This window comes from Parasteatoda tepidariorum, chromosome 8 (assembly GCF_982258835.1).
Source record: "Parasteatoda tepidariorum strain Cologne lab strain chromosome 8, Ptep-v5.0, whole genome shotgun sequence".
NCBI classification, from domain to species: domain Eukaryota; kingdom Metazoa; phylum Arthropoda; class Arachnida; order Araneae; family Theridiidae; genus Parasteatoda; species Parasteatoda tepidariorum.
In genome coordinates this window covers 7171244-7189503 of record NC_141762.1, presented here as the reverse complement: position 1 = coordinate 7189503, position 18260 = coordinate 7171244, and the positions used below count along the sequence as shown (strand labels likewise).

General features: G+C 30.1%; 1 protein-coding gene across 1 annotated transcript; it reads left to right on the top strand.

Annotated features, from left to right (window-relative positions):
* The first annotated feature begins 2923 nt into the window (after positions 1-2923).
* LOC107453655 (RNA-binding protein MEX3B) lies at positions 2924-18029 on the top strand. The gene is made up of 2 exons (XM_016070549.4): positions 2924-3671; positions 13666-18029. Exons 1-2 carry the CDS (start codon positions 3431-3433, stop codon positions 14952-14954), a joined length of 1530 nt encoding a protein of 509 aa, XP_015926035.2. The 5' UTR covers positions 2924-3430; the 3' UTR covers positions 14955-18029.
* The last annotated feature ends 231 nt before the right edge of the window (positions 18030-18260 follow it).

Genomic DNA, 18260 nt, shown 5'->3' with positions numbered 1-18260 from the left:
AATAAATTCACAAGAGTATTTCTAAAAGGTAAAGAATTCAATACTGTATATCAAGCAAAATAAATGATCATCAATCTAGATTTTACACATTTCGACAAAACTATATGATTCTCTTTTTTTATTAAATTTCATGTTTTTTTTTTTCAAAAAAAATTAATTTACTCGAATTTATAATAAATATTTATTAAACAATGTGCAATCTCTTAAAAAGTTAAAATATTTCATAATAAATAATACTATTTAATTATAATATTTTTATTTTTATTAACTATATATTTTATAATTATATTCTTAATTATTTATCAACTTTACTTATTTATTAATTTTATTCCGGGATTTTCTTCTTGTGATTTGTTTGCATGATGTAAAAAATATAAATTTACATCTGTTTTACGAAAAAAGCGGCTTCATGTTTTAGATGAAATATTGATTTATTTTAATACTTTTATCGTTTTAAAGTAGAAAAATAAATACTTGTATACAAGTGGTGTCCATTTTTGAATCCGCTTCGTCTTTCATAAAAGCCTTGCCGATAGCGAGTGTTAATTTAATTTTTTTTTTTAATTAGCGAACTAACAGTATTATTTCAAGAACGAACCGCAGGAAAAAATTGATAAATCTTCGATCGTTATAGCTTTAAAAGATTATTGCCAACTCCTATTTCTTAAAATGCAAAAGATTTACTTCAAAATTGCTGAAATTACTTAGACAGCAGACGATTTTTTACTTAACACAATCAATTCAAATAAATCAAAAATAGAAAATAAATATAGTAATAATCATCCTTTTTTTGTATTATCAAATGTTGAACATCAATGTTGAACTAATTAATAGCCTAAAAAAACATTGAAAATTCCAGATGATATTGTCAGAGCAAGATATGAGAACTCATTCTCATACTCGTATGTATATACACAGTATTTAGGTACAAAATTTTAATGTTTAATTTAAAAATGCAGAAGATTTCGAGTTTCAGTGCAGAAAATGAGACAGTAAACCCAGAATGCATCTACAAAACGCTGCTGTGTATGAAAATGTGGATAAAATTAAGAAAAATTACAAATCTTTCAGAAAAATCTCTCTCTTTGAAAGTCTTCCTTCCTCTTCTGGAGCATTCTGTCAAGAAAAAAAAAAGGGAGCATAAATTAGACTATTCCTCCCCTCTTTCACTTGGCAATTTCTTTTAGAACATGGGAGGTTTTGGAGGGAATGCAAGACCCCTCAACTCTTTGTCCCTTCCTGAGAATCGCTCTTTCTTGGAACGGACCCCCTTCTTGCCCATTCCGTTTCCTGTCTGCAGTTGGGGGGCGAGGGGAACTGACAGTGGGACCTGCTACTCTAAGGGTCAAGGTCAAAGCGGGTTCCTTCTTTGATTCGTTTTTTCGAAGAAAAAATGCTCACAAAGTTGGAAAAAATATTTTTTAGAGGAATGAGGGGGGTGGGGAGGAGGGGGATGAAATAAGCATCCTATCCTTGTAATCTATTTGGTTGTTTTTTCAGTGGGTCATTCAACTTTCTTTCCCCCTTACAAATGTCCCCATCTTCTTGATAAAAGTTCTCTCTCTTTCTAAACTTCAGCGATTTTTTTTCTTCTCTGTAATAAAAGTGTATTGAAAAGAAAGATTCAAAATGAGAGTGAATCAAAGAAAAAGCATTTTCATTAATTTATATAACACTTCCAATTAATTTAAAGTGAAAAAATAAACCTGAAATAAAAAAATAATGTTGTTAGACTTGCCTCTGCTCTAACTCTATCTATTTTTAAAGACTTTATAATATCATTCGTATGAGATATCTATTTGGATTTGATCCAAACATATCTCGTAACACATAAGTAGCTCTAAACAAATAACGAAGGGAAAAAAAGGTACCTTGGAGGTAAACTAATTAATACTACTCGTAAAAAAACAATGAATAAAATAGCTAGAATAGCAACATATAAAATGGCTAGAAACTCAATGAATAAAAAAGGTACAGGTTTAAAAGTACCACTATAAAAATAAAATTATTTTAATAACGGATTCAATTTGTTGGGCCCAAACTTAATATACTTAAACACTTATTCGAATATGATTTAAAAAAATTGTTTAATACATTCAAGGAAGGAATAAAGCCTACGATCAATATGTTACAGACAATGTATAGAACTCCGGCATTCTATAGAGTATCTAATAATGATGATATAAAAAAATTTAATTCAAAATTTGTAAAAACAGAACGATACAAACAAAAATTACACCTTTATTAAAAAAGAAAACAAAACATAATACAAACCTCATACTTGAACTAAGAATTTACTATCCGGCAAAAAATTAAACCCCGAAAAAAATTCTTTTTTTAGATTTCACACATTGCCTAGCCTAAATATGATTATTTAGTATTTATAATTAGAACTGATCAATTCATGATGCGTACAAATTTCATATTACTTTTTTTTTTAAAAAAAAAGAAAATCATACATTTTGCTTCGCGTATTTTTTCTATCTATACTTATTTTTTATAATTATTTATTTATATTTACAGACTATACTTAAACTTAGGTAATAAATAGAATAACGGGATTGCAAACATTGCCTATGCATTTTATAGAAAGACAGAAATTTTCTGGAAACAAATTTATAAAATAATTGCCATAATTTATAGATTTATGCATCCTTCGATTACACTGCGTGCTAACTTATGCCAACATATTCTCAGAATCATTTTATTCGAATGCATACATTGCATAATTCTGAATATAGGTGATTAATCATGAAAATCTTGAAGAATTATTTAGAAATAGTTCAGGTGCTTTATGCAATTTAAAAGGATTATTTTCGTAAAAATTTTATAACTTTTAAACAAAAGGATTCGTTACATTGTGGAAAGCTGATCGTGACGAAAAAATTTTACGTTTTTCGAATACGCGCCAAGATTTCCCGCCAAGTCTAAAAGGCGCTGATGTACGGTAAACGAAGACCGCACTAATCAGCAGCGCCAGCCACTCAAAAATTGTGACTATAATTATTTATAAATGTATCTTATGATTTTAATATATCTTATTCGTGTTTTTTCTTCATAGAACATAGAACAAAATTTGTATCGTCTCCTTCCATTTTTTCACTTCATCTTTTGTTCCCTTGCTTTGCTTCTGCGAGTGTTTCATTGCTTTGCGGCTAAGTAGCCACGCCTTCACGTGAATGCTTTTATCCAATCGGCCGATCGCAGCTTCTCACGTGACTGACGCAGCCGGCTGACGCACTGGTTTCATATATCCCGGGCTAGAAGAAAGGTATTTTCTCCTGACATTTGGCGCTGTGCTCATGCGGCGCAAGGATTTCAATGGTGCGAATAGCTAGTTCTTTATAAATCGCAATAAAACTTCACTTTTCATTCAAAGCTAACTAAGTATTTTATTTTTATACTGCCTTCTGTTTTTTATACAACTGTGATGCCGGCTAGTCTGTTCAGCAGCGAGATTGATCGCAGTAGGGATTTAATGGAGAACCAACTAAAAGTCGCGGAATTTAGTGCGTATAATATACAGACATTAGGAATGCTTTTAAACAACGACAATGACTGCTTGACTACAGCTTATGATGGGGAACCAAGGAGCAAAAAAAGTCAAAATACCACGGAATGTGTACCCGTTCCTAGTTCGGAGCACGTTGCAGAAATTGTTGGAAGACAGGGTAAGTTCTTTTTCTTTGTTCTCTAGAGTTCTTTGTTTGGGTTAACATCCGGTGTAATTCCCCCGCCGCACTCGTTTTTCCTCTCGCTCATCTTTTCTCTCTTGCTCTTCAGTGACTTCAGAAGAGAATATTTTTAATTTTGCTCATATCCTTATAATAGCGAATTGTTTTTACTTAATATTAAATATTGTGCTAATCTTCTTTCAACATTTGTTTCGAACTGTTATAAACCTTAGTGCATTCTTTTAAAATGAGTCTTCCTATTCTTTTGAAATAAGTTCACATGAATCTAGTATTTATGAATTTTAGTTTTTTTTTTATTTATACTAAGACTATAAGTTAAGAGTTTTCCATTTAGTAATCTTTTAAAATACATAATATGTTGTTTCTGTATCTTATCTTGATAATCCTTCTTAATAATTTTCATTTCTCGCGACTTTTCTATTATGATTAATGAAAATGGCACGAAAAATGCCTTCCACCATGAAAGTAGTTGTGGTTTGAATTTTATTTAATTACTCCCACGTGTTGCAATTCAAAATTTGAAGTTCATTTTATGGTTTTTATTGAGGTGGATAATCTCATATTATTTGTAATTATAATAGTGAATGTTTTCAAATCTCTTAAAGATTATATAATTTGTAATTAATTACTAAAGAGTTCTGGTAAACCCTGGAAAAAAAAAAACATCAAGTTTCTGGACAAGTTTTCAGCATGTTATTCAAATTATCAAAAGGAAAGTTAATTATGGCAAAATTAGTTCCAAGCTATGTAATTGTGCCATAATGTACTTGCATTTTGGTATTTTAATTTTTTTATTGTATTTGAAACTTCATGGTGTCTGGGTTACTTGAATTCTTAGGTTTTTTGAAATTGTTGAAGAAATTACTCTAGGTATAACAGAATTTGCTGTGAAGCATCTTCAATGAATCTCAGGACTATATTTTGTAGACATAATAGATGATTTCAATTAACCATCTACTTTTAAGCTATAGTGAAGCAAATTCTAAGAATGACTTCATTAAAAAAGATGACAAATTACATTGTTACAAATTATTTGGAATAAGATTTGTAAAGTCATAAGATATTTACACTCAGTAGGTACATTTTGCCCTGCTGTTGGCTTAAAAGGTGTTGGTTGTTAAAAGGTGTTGGCTTTTATAATAGGCAATAAAACATAATCACATGTTCTTTATCCTGTTATGAATTTAAATTTTTTGTTTCAACTCTATTATTTTAGCACTGAATATCATCCACCTTTTTACACTTCTCAAATATGGAAAAGAAAATCCAAATAAGTTTTTTAATAGAGAGATCTGCCTAATTCCCCCCACCTAACCTACTTTTGATTTTAAAATACATAAATTAGTATATATCTGAAATTAATAACAGCTCAAAGAATTTAAATGAATCCAAATAATAAATTGTAAGGAACAGGATACATAATTAGGAAATCACTTGTAATTTGGAATGCTATTAATGAGAAATTAAATTATGATCAATTTTGATAAGATTCAACAACATTCAGTAAGATTTAATTTTTTCCTTCATTTTATTTTCCCTTTGAAATATTAAAATTTATCTGTGGATAATGTGCGTACAATATTTCTATACCACTTCTTAAGAGTGAGATTAAGTAATTACACAATCTGGTTTTGACGTCAAAATGATACCAGAATGTTGAGGCTGTTTTTCGAAGGCTCAGTCTTAATTTTAAACTATGCTTTTTGGGAATAATGTTAACAGTTACTCATAACTGTTAGGTCAAGTTTAGCCTATTTAAAGCCAACGCTGACTTCTCATTTATCTGTATTCAAAAATATTGCCAAGAAGTCACATTTTTCATGGTTATATTTCAATGGCTACGTAATTTCGCATGATTTAAAAAAAAAAAAAAAATAAAACATTATGATGCATGAATTTTGAATTCAACTAATCACTTCACAGTATATATATTTCCTACATCAATAACTGATAAAAGGGAAAATAGTGCTGGAACATTAATATTTATATAAAGTATCACATTTGCCACCAGCTTGAAAAAATGGCTCATGGTATATGACAGTTAATTAAGTCATTAACAAAATTTAAGTCATATTTTTGATGAATTTTTGTTCTTATTTAGGCAACTATTTTCATAGTTTTTGGCTACTATTTAAATGGCTTATGCCATTTTGTTCATTTTTTTCTGTGGCCACTCTGTAATTTTCACCATTACTAAATCTAAAACTGCTTGGCTTAGCATTTTTGCCCAACCTGTGGACCACTATCCAAAGTCAAATCAAGATTATTAAAAAAAGAAGAAATAGTGCTGGAGCAAAAAAAATAATGGTTAAGTGATGGAGATATGAATGGTTTCAGGAAAAAGTATACAAGGTTAGCTGTAAATTTTTGTTTTGTTTGCCAAAAAAAACATGATGTAAAGAAAATTAATTATAATACTTTTTTAGAAAATAATAACTAAATGATTTTAATATATAGCCTATTATCAAGGAAAAGTAAATGGTGCCAAGTGAGCAATAAATTTCTAAAAGACACTTCACAAATTATCTTTTCATAAAAACGGACCCTTCACAAAATGATTTTTCTTTTAATCAGACCCTTTACAAACTAGTTTATCTTCGTTATTGTTTTGTTAATCGAATAAACCCTTCCCAGGGCAGAAAACAAGAAATATGGATGTAAACGAATAAGTTTTATTTTCGGCATACGCTTTCATTATTCATCCGAAATGAATATTCTGCGTTCAGCAGTATAGGCTAAATACCAAATATTTGTAAGTTGCATCTCTTAAAAGCAGCAATTGATGTTTATTTTTGAAAATTTAATTTTTACAGTGCCGAGCATAATCTTGTATCTATATACAATTTAAAAACTCCTTGAAAAAGTTTTTTGCAATAACCGGACACTATTTGCACAAATTCATAAAAGCGGACACTGGTTGAAAGAATGTGAGTAATTTTTTCACAATTTCACGAAAACCAGACCCTTCACGAAATGTCTGGACAGTATTAATTGGCTAAAAAAATTAAGTCTTGAAATAGTTTCAGAGCCATGCTCACTGAAGATTACTTTTTTCTTCCAATCAATTTGACCCATTGTATTTATTTAATGTAACTGGGTTAGAAGAGAGAGAGAAAACAGAAATCTCATTGTAATGTTCACATAAATTGAAAATTTATTCAAGCACTTGACAGATTATCTTTTGTAAAAATGACTCCATTGTGAAAAAAACTCCATCCAACTTCATGTTCAACTGACTAAAAATTTTATGCATGAGTTCATGTTCATGCAATTACAAAATCGAACATTACGATTCATAATTGCAAGATGTTAGAAGGGAACATTGATATTCCTTTACAAGATTTTAAAATTACATATAGAGATTCGTATTCATGTAATTTAAAAATTACACATTGAGATTCATATTCCAACAATTTAAATACATAAAATCTTGCATCAATATTATATTAAAACATTGATAACATTCTGTGAATAAATTTTTCCTACAGACACTTTATTTTTGCTTAAATTTCAGGTATCTTTTTCATTTTTTACAGAGTGTTTACATGACATTTTTGAATTTCTTTTTCAACTTTTTTTGTTTTGCACCTAACTCAATTCTTTGGTATAAATCACTGTAAAAATAAAAATTTGACCTTACTTCTTTCAAAATTCATTTTTGTGGCGACTAAAGGATTTAAACACATAAGCACAAGAGTTAATCGATGCTTGCACAAAGTTTTTTTATTGAGATTTTGTGTTTGCAGAAAGCTTTTTTTTCTAATTCTGTCATTTGAAAAGTTTACCATCACAGAAGTATTGCCATGTTTTCTTTTTATTAAGTAATGGAAAGGTTTTATCCTAAGAATTGAAACCAATCTGAAATGTCATCTATATGGTATCATGTGACCATGTTGGCCTTTGGTTTTGATGTAAGGAAGTTATTAGCTATTATAAATAAGTATTTATAAATAAACATAAGTATAAAATTAAACGTGATCAATCGTGTATAATCTTTAAATATTTTAAGCTTAAAAACTTGAAATATTGAATTGACTTGACTTTACTCTTTTTGTTTTGACAGTTACCGCGGAAAACCTGGTGTAAAATTGGAATTTAATCAATCCGTTAAGCTGTTAAATTATTGAAAGTAAAAATAAAATAACATGTAATTAGGATATTTATTCTGTTTACTAAGCTAAATATAAATTGTAATTTAATTAAACCTTATAATTGAGTAAGTGAAAAAAATTAACTAATTTATACAAACGTTTATATTATTCTCAGAGCCTAATATTCCCTATGAACGAAATTTCTTTTTAGGTTAGAAATTATAGCTTTTTTTAGTGCAATAACTTTTTCAAAAAACTTTTGAAAAGACTTGGTGTAAAAAATTCTTTTGCATTTTCACAATTCTTGAATAATGTGTTATAAGAAATCAAAGTATTGAAATAGGAATTTATCAAATTAAATTGATGGTCCCAAATTTAAACTTAAGGAATTCAAATTGATGAATACACAAACTGACTGATATTTTATTTAACAAGTTATAATTTTGCACAGCTATAATTTTACAAAAGATTTGTGGGAGTTTTTTTAGAGTTAGCATTTTCCCATGGCTGTCTGAATTTCAACCAACTATTATACTTAATGAGAAAGCAGTTATTGTTATCAATCACTTATTGTCATCAAAATCAATTAGACTGGATTTTATTTGCATGTAATAATTTAACTGTAACATACTTTAATGTTAAAGTGCACAATACATCATAGTATGCAGGTATAACCCTGGTGTTACTTTATTTTTATTCATCTGGATTCAATTTTAAAATATAGTGATGTACTCTTATGGTTGTAAAAATAAATTTTCAAAGTATTAATTAATTAATTAAAAAATTTAACTTCATTGTCTGCTTGAAGATGCTTTTTTAAACCAAAAGTGGGAAAATCAAGACTTTCAAAAGGAGTTAAAAATGGAAATAATTTTCAAAAATGAAAAAAAATGTTTGTTCAAATTTACAAATAAGCAGTTTAAAGTAGCTATTGTAAAATCTTCAACATGGCATGAACAGGTTAAAAGCTTGAAAGAAGCTATCTTTGTTGTACCGTTAATGAATTTAGAGTTTACTGAATCCAAACAGAGAAGATGTTACTTAAACTGATTTTTCTGCCTTGTTTTTTTTTTTATAAAGAATATTTACTTATTTTAAAAGTTAAAAAAAATTTTTTTTAATACCTTTCCTTTCTAGATTGTTTGTTCAAATCAAAATTACCAGCTTTTGTAGATAAGTTCCTTATTCAAAGCAGAGTTGACAATTAAAAACATAATTTTTTGTCAGTATTTTCAAATTATTTATCTAATTAATGCAAAAAAATTCAAGCATGCTATTTCTGGTTGAATGATGTAATTAATGGGAAGTTCACTAATTCATTTTGAGGAAACTAAGAAATAAAACCATGCAATGAAAATAAAATAAAGGAGTAAAAGTATTTATTCGATTAGAAGAACCTAAAACTGATTCTTAAACTAGAATTCTAAAACTGATTTTTTGTAATTTCAGAAAATATTTTTTCCAGTGGTAGATAGTGTTTTAATATTTTTATGAATTACGATTTAAAGAATTTCTTTACACCATTTATGTTAATATTAACTGTAAGCTAATGGTCAGATCGAGATGCTCCAAAGTCATAGAGTTCCATTTATTTAATAAAAAAAATCTGCTTTTATTTGCCGCCATTGTTAATCTTTATTCTGGTGAAATGAACAGCAAGAAACGAGTTTTGCTTTGTTTAATAACGTAAAGCCACCGTTAGGATCAACACAAGATAATAAAAGAAATTGAAATTATTAAAGCTATATTAAGTGAAGAACTTAGTAGAACCAAATAAGTGATATTTTCAGAGAGACTACCAAGAAGAAAAAAAGTGGTATCTGAACTATTTTATTACCAATTTATTAGAAGGTTGGACTAATTCTTTGCCTTAGTTTGTTTATCCTTTCCTATTTTGAGATAAAAATTATGCAATCATTCTGAAAACGAATGTGGATTAGTTGTGTAAAGATTTAAGTGAAAGCAAAAACAATTCTGTAACTTTATACACCGAAGAGCCATTACATTATGACCACCCTGCTAATAACATGTAGGACCATCTTTAGCCCTCAAGCTGGTAGCACCCGCCATGGCATTGATTCCACAAGGTGCTGATAGGTAGTCTGAGGTATCTGGTACCAAGCGCTCACCAACTGGTCCTGCAATTCCCTCACATTGCAAGGGGGTAGCGTGGCAGCACAAATTTGGTTTTCCAAGTAGGACCACAAATGCTTTATTGGATTAAGGTCAGGTGAATTTGGGGGCCAAGACATGACTTGAAAGTCACTGGAATGTTCCTCGACGATTCGACCCCTATGACATGGTGCATTATACTGTTGGTAAGCACCATTCCCGTTAGGAAAAACTGTTGCCGTGAATGGGTGAACCTGGTCTGCAACTATGTTCAAGTAGCTTACAGACGTCAGGGATTGTTCTATGAGGATTATGGGTCCTTATGTGCCCCATGGAAACATTGTTCCTGGGCGAGAAACCATGAAAACCTGGGCTAGCCCATTGTTATAGATGAGTGTGGTCATATAATGGCTCTTCAGTGTATATACCAATAGTGATGCAACTACTTTTTCTCCTGACTTATTAATTCCCCTTAAAATGTCACATACCTGCTTCTTGCACTAGCTCTTCAGTTGTGATGTTATATGCCTTTATAACGTTATATCTTCCCCCCCCTTCTTTTTTTTTTTAATTCGCCGTTTTTCTTTTTATATCGTTTTTCCCCTCCATAAATGTCAGTACTTTTACACGTAGTTAAGTAATGTGTTAATGGATTATATTATTATATTAATTATATTATAATAATTAATTATAATTATGTAGATAAGAAGGCATTGAATTATTGTGGAAGAAAATGCAGTCAATTGACTTGCTGTAAAAGTAGAGGATGTTATTTTATACAATGTGAAATTGCTTTATCTGCTAAGTTAGTTGCTCATGTCATTTTTTCTTGTCTACTTGACTCCCCATTTTTTGCATTCTTCTTAAAAAGTTACTAAAAAAAATTTTTTTTCCATCTCATATTTAGGTTATTTACCTTCAATCCAATGATGAATGAAGTTAGAAACATGTTTTTTTTCTACTTTATTTTTAAATTACATATTTTTATTTTCTCTATTTTTTTAAAATTTAATTTATAGTAGGCTTCACGTTAGCGCATGACGACAATTGTTAACAAAAATCGCCCACACCACATGCATAGTCGACAAATCTGTTTCTTGAAAAATTCGCCTATTCCGCCATTTATGTTATCGCATTACAAAAATAAAGGTTGGGGTTTTACGAATAATTTACATGAAGCAGTATTGCTGGTAAAGTGCCAGATATTATCGATTCGCATGGTTTCAATGATAATTCGTGCGAACAAAATCAAGTTATTGACGTTATCGTTATTTAACTTTATTTTGAAACGAAGAAATAGTGCTATTTTTGCTCAAATGTGTTTATATATATTTAATAGTTATTAATAATATAAAATACTAAGGGTAAGAATATTAAGGGTGGAAAACGAACATTCGGTACAGGCGCTTTTGCTGAATATTCGGTTGGCAATTTTTAAGGATTAAAAACTTTTTTAGTTTTTGCTGTTTTTATTATAAACAACCTTTTCTGCACGGTATGGCGGGTAACAGATAAAAGAGTGATTTTGGAAAAAGAAAATTTTTGTTCGTCTTTTGCTTTTTTGCGGAAGTTAAAGTTAAACAAAAATATAAAGTTTTAACTTTAGTTTAACGTTTACTCATGCTTTTTTTAATTAGCTTTTTTTATCGGTATTTTTATTATGAAAGCGTTTCTAATGATCGTTATTGTTTTATGTTATGGTACTTTTCGGAAAATACGACTAAGTGAAAATAAAGTCAATGAAATTTTTAACGTTTAAATATTTTGTTTAAACATTATTTTGTGAAGAACGATTTTTGTTTTAGTTTCTATCTAGCTTATTCTTTTTTAAACGATTTTAATATGACGCGGCAATAAAGATTTTTTTTATTAAATCAACATTTTTTTTTTTTGTTGAAAATGCGGCAAATTGGAAAGCAGATGTCTCAAGCTTTAAAAATTTAAGATCAAATTTTTTTTTTTCTGTTTCGCTTTTTATATAATCTTTCTTATGGGCATTTTCATGGGGTCACTGCATTTTGCATTCCACTGCATTTTCATTAACTGCATTTTGAAAAGCTCTTCTGATAGACAAACTCTTTTAACGTTATTATTATTAATAAAAGAATAAAATATTATTTTTAGAATTAAAGTTATTTTTTTTTATTTATCTGCAATATTTCTATTAGATTTTTTCCTTAGACCAATAACTGAGTTAATAATTCTATCCCAACCCTGAGTTGAAAGCTTTTGTAAGAATTTCTTCATTGGCAGGAAAAGAAAATAACGTTCGTGATTTGCTGAAACAGAAGTTTCTTGTTTTGATTAACATTTTTTTTTCCAAATATTATATTAATATATTTGAGAACAGCATGCTATTTCGATATGAGAACTGTTTAATGAAAATAGTTAAACGTTCGTTTTAAGCCTTCTGTTCTTTGGTTTTTGGCAAATTGCCTGTTACTTCCCTGGGGACTTCCGCTTTTTTTACTTTGAATTTCGGAACAGTTTTGGTATAAAAATGGTTGAAATATATAAATTAAATATCTTATAACAAATTTGAACTGTATCATTAAATATGTGCAGTTCAATTTTTCAATTCACAAATTTAAAATTTGTGTATACGTTACGATTTTCAGTTTAGTCTGACTTTTTTTTACATGCAATACAATTTTAGGCTGTAGTGATGTAAATCAATAACTTTTATTGGTTTGTATTTTTTTTTCTTTTTAGTTTAAGTTTTTATTAAGCTTAAAGAAAACTTACTAATTGCATACATAATTAATTCCATTTAATTAATGTTACTGATATTTATGAATGTATGCATTATAAAGATGACTAGACCAGTTTCTTATGAGCAGTTAAGATCTTAAATTATTTGTTAAAACTAAATCTCTGAATAAAAAAATAAAGTATTCAGTGGCGTTTAACAAGATTCCATTGTTAATGTCCCCCCCCCTGCTAAAACTCGCCTCTGTTTAATTTTTTTTTTCTTTTTTTCTATAATTCCTTTTAAATGTTTCTCAAACTAACTTGTAGTCAGTTCCGGATATCAATGTAGTGGTGAAAATAAATCTACAGCAATAATTTATTTTGAAGCATTAGTATAGTTTAGAGAATAGACTGAAAAAAAGGTTTCAAGCTCTGATTCCTGATAAATTTTTCATAGACTTTTTTTCAATTTTTCAACCAATATTTGGTTACGTTATTCAGTTCCGTTGAGTATTTAAAAAAAAAAAAAAGCCTTTTTTTTTTTTTTTTTTTTTTTTTTAATAAATGGATAAATTAGTAATGCTGACGAAATGGAAATGTATCAAAAATAATAAGACTATTGTTTTTGTTAAAGCGTATTTAAAGATTCCTTATTCGAAATTTATTTATGTACTTATTAAATTAAAAAAATTAAAATAAACAAATCATTTAAGTATATTTGAAGTTTGCTTAAATGAAATTGAGTCATCTGGTCCAAACAAAACCAGATGTTTTAACATGAGGCAACACTAAATTTAAGAAAGCACAGCTAGATAAGTTGGTCTGTATTTGATTTGTGTTACATATTATAGAGGATTATTCTCTTTATCTAATGATTGAAGCTTTATCTCTTTTGTTTTATTTTAAATATTTAACTTTCACCAATGAATAAAATCTGACAGATAAAGAAATTTCGTTATTTTTTGTTTCTCTGACTTTTACTGTTTGTCATCATATCTTGAAAGTTTCTTTCCCAGAAGAAACAATACCTTTAATAGTTATTTATGTTCTTACTAAGTTAAATGTTTTTGTTTCAGGTTGTAAGATCAAAGCACTGAGAGCAAAGACCAATACATATATCAAGACGCCCGTGCGTGGAGAGGAACCAGTGTTTGTTGTGACAGGCAGGAAAGAAGATGTTTGTTCTGCAAAACGAGAGATTCTTTCTGCTGCTGAACATTTCAGTCAAATCAGAGCTCAACGAAAAAACAACTTAAATGGGGCCCTCATGCCAGGACCCAATTCTAATATTCCAGGTCAGACGACAATCTCTGTTAGAGTTCCATATCGTGTTGTGGGGCTGGTTGTAGGACCTAAAGGTGCCACCATCAAGCGTATCCAGCAGCAGACCAGCACTTACATCGTCACTCCCAGTAGAGAGAAGGAGCCGATCTTCGAGGTGACCGGGTTACCCGACAGTGTTGAGACTGCACGCAAGGAGATAGAGGCTCATATTGCAATGAGAACTGGTGGGTCTATGGATTCAGCGGATGAAGATTTCAATTCTAATTTAGACTCCTATACAAATAATCTCAATGCCATCAATAATGGACCCTTTTTCAAAAACGACAGCTATTCTTACCCATTTGCAGCTCGTGATAGCAATAATGTTTTGGATCTTCAGAATGTCGATAACATTTTTAATTTCTCCTCCTCCAGCCGAAATGCCAAACAGAACGATGTGTTCAACAGTGGTTTCGGTTTCAACAGTGCATTTAGTAATGTTTACGATTTGGACGATGGATTTTGCTCACCCACCTTTGAAGTTGCTCCAGGCGCTCCTCCCAGGTGTTCTCCCTCTTGGCCAGACTGTGGCACTTCCACCCTTACCGACAGTGGTATCTCCTTATTCGGCGGTTCAGGCGGAAGTAGTGGAGGACTGTCTGAAAGAAGCCTGTCTGGTGCTTTTCAAGAGCTCATTCTATCTGATCATCCTCCAGCTCGTAGGATACACAGTGACCCAGTTTCAGTACCAGAAGTAGGAGACATACTTGCCAACATTGGAAATTTAGGGAACCTCTCTCTGTCTTTCTCACCCCTTGCCAGTAGCAGCACTGCTCCAGCTAGCCTGTCTTCTGGTTATTCTGCCGCTGTTACCAAATGCACAAGCTCTTCTTCGAGCAGCCCCATCGAAAACCTTGCTCCAGGTAAGAAGCCCAAACGCGACTGCATTATCTGCTACGAGAGTGCGGTCGTGGCTGCTCTTGTTCCGTGCGGCCATAATGCATTCTGTTTAGAATGCGCTAGTCGCATATGCAACAAAAGTGACAAAGAGTGTCCCATCTGCAAGCAGCCAGCCACCCAGGCCATCCGCATCTACAACTAAAACTTTCATCTCTCTCCCCAACGGCAGCTTATTTGAAAACAAAAAAAAATATATCATCTTCTCTCTCTCTCTCTCCTGGCCCTCTCTGTAGCCAGAGCCAAACATTTTTTGCATTCTCATCTTTTTTATCGTAAATACATTCTTTGTTTTGAACTAGACTTTTAAGTGTAAAAGTGTTGTTGTTCTCCATGTCCATAGTCACAACTGTCCCAATAATCATTATACGAACATATATATTATATAATAATCTATTCTGTGACAGTAGAAAGAGCTGCGTATTTTGCTGCATCACACAATCTTGAATTTAAAAAAATGAACGGAGTATTATAAAAGATTATATTCTTTGATGTCTAATTTGTATTTATGAAGTGTATAAAAACCCTACTTATTCAGGTGTATATTCCATATATATGAATTTTTTTAAGAAAAACAAAATAATGTAGTTTTTAATTGTCATGTGAATGTAATATTTGCACACAAATTTGGTTGCCATTTGATGAAGTGGAGGAAGGAAAAAAAAATTTTTTTATAGTCAGTTTCACAAAATCCTTGTTGCTGCATATGTAAAGTCTTTGTGATTTTTGTGACTGTTTTTTAAACTTTCTGTGCAGCCCAAGGAAAGGCACAATGATTAAGCTATTTTTTAATATTGTTTTAGTATTCCTATTTTAATATATATATTTATGTGGTTTTTCTGTATATGTAGAAAATTTTTAATTATTAGAGTAAATTTTTTTTTTATTTTAGAGCCACTGGCTGATATATATTTAAAAACGAACTTATATTTGTCTATTTTTCTGCTGTATGTTGTTAAATAGTTATATTTTTCATTGTAGTCTTCCAGACTTTTTATTTCCAAATGTTGCATTTTTTCTTCCCCTTTTGTTACGAGAAATATATATTTTCCCCCCAATATGTTATGTTACATTATAAGTAGCTTTTATGTCATATAAAATATATATATTTAATGAAAAAGAAAGTATATATGAAACAATTATTTGTGATTATTGTTAATGCCTGTGTTGTGTGCTGCTATCCGTAAAGTAGATGGAAATCTTCGGAGCTTTTTTAAACTAACAAAATATGGAAATTTCAGATATTGCAATACTTGGTGCGGAATGTGTTTGCAGTGGTAATTAAACGTTCTGCTATTTATATAATAGCAGCAACATGTGCTTGCTTCACCGGGGTTGGCATGCCCCTATAGTGTGTTAGAGACCAGCGTAGTGTTTTCGGAAAGGCACCCGAGAAGTACGTCTTTAAATGCTCACAATTTTACAATATCAGTATTGCTACTCTTTGTAAACAGTGCTATAATAATGTTGCCTTATCTGGGGACATTTAAATGCTGTGTATAATGCCATATTAGTTGTATAGCTATGTATGGTTTTTAAATTTATTTTCACTTGTAAATTAGTCTCGATAGCTGCTGATGATGATTTTTGTTTTTAATGTTATATATATTATATAATGGGTGTGCGAGTGTCAAAACGAGAAATCTTTTTAAAACATTATTAATGTATTAGCGAGGACAAGATTTGTATAAATGAATCAAAAATAAAAATTTTATCTATCTTTAAAGGAGAAAAGTTTTTTTTTTTTACTTAAGACAAATTTTTCTTGTTCAAAGGCTAATGCAACAAAGCTATTAACTTATCTTTGTGTTATCTGTTTCAAGAAGGGACCAAATTCACTATAATCCAGAGATTGCATTGTCCTGAGGCAGGTTATTAATTGTAGAAGTCTTAAGTTGGTCTACTTATCCTAATACCGAGCTTACTGTACTTAAAGCTTCTAACTTTTGAAGGGAGAAAAGAATAAAATTTGCTACTGGTGACCTAGCTGCTGTCATCAATGTTAGTCTTCCTCTGGAGTCTACATTCTAACGAATGTAGGCGACATTCAATTCATATGGGCCATTCATCCAAACTTCACAGTGTATTGGTTCTCACTATATGATTGATAGTATTCAATACTATGGGCAGAATTTTTGCTGTAAAGACACGTTGTTTTTCTGCAACACATCGAATGATTTTATCTGCAATAATCAGCAATAACTGTTGCAGTAGCAATAAATGAATACTGTGTCCTTCTTAAATAGCTCTCTTGCATTGAGTCTCTTTTATTTTTCTTGTTATGTGATTTTGAATAGTACAAAAATTCACAATTGAAAATCAGAGAAAAGGGGGGGGGGTTCAAATTGAGATTATTTAATTGGCTGTTGACTAATCTGAAGAAAGTTTAAATAAAAATAATAAAAAAAAGTGCTTTTTTGTAAATAAGCTTATCTTATAAATGAAATGCAGTATTTGGAAGAAGTATGTGCTGTGATAAGATGAATGATGCTTAAAACATACTTTTTTATTTCTCTGTTCCTGGGATTTATTTATGTGTACTATTTTTGTTCTACAAAATTTATTCAGTGTTTTTTTTTATCAGGGTTTTATTGTTTTTAAATGCTTGGTTTCTTTTGTGTTATGTTTTTTATTAATTTTATCTAAAGACTTGTAAAACTTTTAAAGTATATAAATTGAGTTTATATTTAAAAAGATACGAGCTGTGGTTAAATGGCAGTGAAAATATTGTATAGTAAAAATATAGAAAAATTATTTAATGTGTAAGAAATTTATTGATTGTACCTGAGTTTACTTTCAATGCAAATTATTGAAAAGTTGTGTATAGCATATTTAAAAAAAAAAAAAAAAGAATTTTTTTTTTTGGTGCTGCTACGATTGAGAATTTTTATTCTATGGTATATTATATATAGTACAGGGATGTGCAACCTATGGGTCTAAAAGAGCCTTTGATTCCTTTTCACTTGGCCCCTGAACTATCTTACCAATAAAAATGTGGAATGTTCGCGTAAAAAAAAAATCTTTTCAAGAGAGATCAGAAAGGATATAAGCCATCTTTTAAAGCAAATTAGTAAGTTTTGTTATAACTTATCACGTAGCTGTCAACTTTACTGGATTTTGCCAGTTTCTACTGATTTGATAAAAATTCTCCTTGATTTTGTACGTTTTAGAGAATTCCCTAAAATTGAGTAAGTTTCAAAAAAAAAATAAATAAATAAATCCCTTCTGAAAAAGAATTTTTGTGCCGATCATTATTGCAGGCGTGAATATTTAAATAAGTGTCGCTAATGCATAATAAAGCGAGCCTCATTTATAAAATTTAGTTAACCACTTTTGATCAATTAGATGCCTATTACGTTTCAAAATTATAAATAAACAGCGTTTCAAGATCATTTAAAGTGAAATCATAACTGAAAAATATTGCAGCTTTTCTGTTTCGATTACTATACTT